This window comes from Muntiacus reevesi, chromosome 9 (genome assembly GCF_963930625.1).
Source record: "Muntiacus reevesi chromosome 9, mMunRee1.1, whole genome shotgun sequence".
Classification (NCBI taxonomy): Eukaryota; Metazoa; Chordata; class Mammalia; order Artiodactyla; family Cervidae; genus Muntiacus; species Muntiacus reevesi.
The window spans coordinates 11599367-11602189 of record NC_089257.1 but is presented as its reverse complement, the minus strand read 5'-3'; the positions used below and the strand labels follow the sequence as shown (position 1 = coordinate 11602189).

The following is a 2823-nucleotide window of genomic DNA, read 5'->3' as shown; positions in this document are numbered from 1 at the left end:
TTCTCCCTGTGGCCTCTGCCATAAGACAGCTCTTTAAGCATGGAAGAGTCTGCCTAATGCTAACTAGATAATGTTTCACCCTTATCCATTTTTCAGCTTCGCCTGCCTGCTTTTCTTTTAACTCTTCTCTCCTAGCTCCCATGTCAAAAGATTATCTCTTTATTTTTAACAAATATAGTCATTTTAAATTTGTAACATCCATTTGAAGAGTAGAAGTGAAGACCATATCTATTGAAAACCAGCACTGCTTCTTTTTAAAAGTACATCTTCTGGCTTCTCCTTCTTTGCTTTTTTCTGAGACTCGCAAATTTTCAGATACTTGAACAATACAAACTCTCCTGGGAATAAAACCATGATTGGATCCTTTACCAACCATCTGATGACACACAGCCATCTCCCAAAATTACTCCAGATCTAAGATACTTAAGAGAAAAATACTAACTTTTGAGTAATAACCCACCATCCTTCATTTAATACCGTAACTTCAGGAATTCTGAGTATTCTAAATAGTGTTTTTAGATGTTGGAAAAAAGATAAACTGGGATATATGAGATAATGGCATATGAAATAATGTTTATTTCTGATTGTTAGTATTTGTCTAATACAAATTTCACATTCAAGATGATAACAGCAGATTATTTAAAGAGTATATTTCCTGTTCCATTGCTCAAGCTGCAATAATTGCAATAAGTTTTCAAGGAAGAGGTAGAATGTATTAAATATATGTATACACATATATGATTGTATATCTCTATGTAAAGCAATGATGTGATACATAAGTGTTTATGTATGATGTTTTTAACAGAGTTAAAGGTGTAGTGTGACTTTATATCATGAACCTCCATTGGCAGTAATGTATATCCTAAATCCCAAGTGATATATCATGACAAATATGTGCCATAAAATTTTTGATAATGACAAACAAATGAAAAAAATTACAAAGACATATTTCTTAATTATACATTCAACAAATTGGAAAATTTAATCAATAATGATATCAAACTTAGAAAGCCTTCTAAAAAGAAAATCTTTATAGGAAATTATTACTTTCAGAAGCTTATTTGAAACTCACAGTAAACCTTTGCAGTAACCATTAAAAATTATCACACAAAGTGTTAACATGAGTCATAAAGAAATCACAGGTACAATGGCCTCCAAAAGCAATATTTCATAATATCATGTAACATCCTATGAATTATTTCCTTATCTTTTGCAGATTAATCATTTTGCACTCATCTCTTCTCCTCTTTCATGAAATCATGCAGCTGAAAAATAATGTGACTGAGTTTGTTCTGCTTGGGTTGACACAAGATCCTACTAAGAAGAAAATAGTGTTTGTCATTTTCTTGATTTTCTACTTGGGGATATTGCTGGATAACTCACTGATTATTGTGACCATCAAGGCCTGCAGGGCACTTGGGAGTCCAATGTATTTCTTCCTTTTCCACTTATCCGTATATGATGCCTGCTTCTCTACTTCCATAGCTCCTAGGATGATTGCTGATGCCCTTCTGAAGAATGCCACTATCTCTTTCAGTGAGTGCATGATCCAAGTCTTTACATTCCATTTCTTTGGCTGCCTAGAGATCCTCATCCTCGTCCTTATGGCTGTTGACCGCTATGTGGCCATCTGTAAGCCTCTACACTACACGACCATCATGAGTCATAGAGTCTGTGGTGTGCTAATGTCCCTGACCTGGTTGGGGTCCTGCGTGCATTCATCAGCTCAGATTTTTCTAGTCTTGAGTCTGCCTTTCTGTGGACCCAATGTAATTGATCACTACTTCTGTGACTTGCAGCCTTTGTTAAAACTTGCCTGTACAGACACCTATGTAACCAACTTCCTCTTGGTGTCCAACAGCGGGGCCATCTGTACAGTGAGTTTTGTCATGCTGGTGTTATCCTATGCCGTCATCTTGCACTCTCTGAGAAACCACAGCGCTGAAGGGAGGAAAAAAGCCCTCTCCACCTGCATCTCCCACATCATTGTGGTCATCTTGTTCTTCGGTCCTTGCATATTTATATACACTCGCCCGGCTACCACCTTCTCCATGGATAAGATGATAGCTGTGTTTTATACAATTGGGACACCTTTGTTCAACCCTCTGATTTATACTCTGAGGAATGCAGAAGTGAAAAATGCCCTGAGGATGTTATGGAGTAAGAAGCTGATGCCAGGTGACAAAAGATGAATAGAAGTTTCAAGATTTATTCAGTGTTTGAACTGACCTAGAAAAAGTCCATAGAGACCATTCTCGTCTCATTGTGAAGTCAGTATAATTCTATCTTCGGTTGTGACAGCCCCTGCCCTTAAGGCTGAAAAGCAGTGTGCACACACATACTCGTTAGCATTGAGTCAGTCTTACGTAGAGGATGAGAGGACAGCAGGTATAAGCAGGCTCTGAGGCCCAGTAGCTTAGATATTGCATCTCTATGTCTCTCGCTTGCCTGGTATCAATGTCTATGTGGTTTTCATCTAATGTGTTCCCCGCGCTTCTTCCCCTTGCTGTCTACTGCTCTGCTCCTGTGTAACCTTGCCCTATATTCTTATATACACAACTTAGTATGTCTTTTGTTTTCTCAACATTTATTAAAAGCTTCTCTTTCATCATATCTATTCAATGCCCTTCAATTAGCTTTTTTTCCCCCGATTAATACTAGATTCAAATAACTGCAGAAGCTTCATGTAGTAAGAGACAATATATAATATAGCATTTTTTTCTTTCAATTATTTATTGTTCACTCCAAATTCTTACCATATGTTTTACAAGACCCTTCCTTCTCAGATGGAAAGTTAACATTCTGAGGTCAGTTTTTTTCAGT

General features: G+C 37.1%; 1 protein-coding gene across 1 annotated transcript; it reads left to right on the top strand.

The window, feature by feature from the left end:
* The first annotated feature begins 1259 nt into the window (after positions 1 to 1259).
* Positions 1260 to 2192, top strand: LOC136173986 (olfactory receptor 4C16-like). Its single transcript, XM_065943749.1, has one exon. It carries the CDS (start codon positions 1260 to 1262, stop codon positions 2190 to 2192), a length of 933 nt encoding a protein of 310 aa, XP_065799821.1.
* The last annotated feature ends 631 nt before the right edge of the window (positions 2193 to 2823 follow it).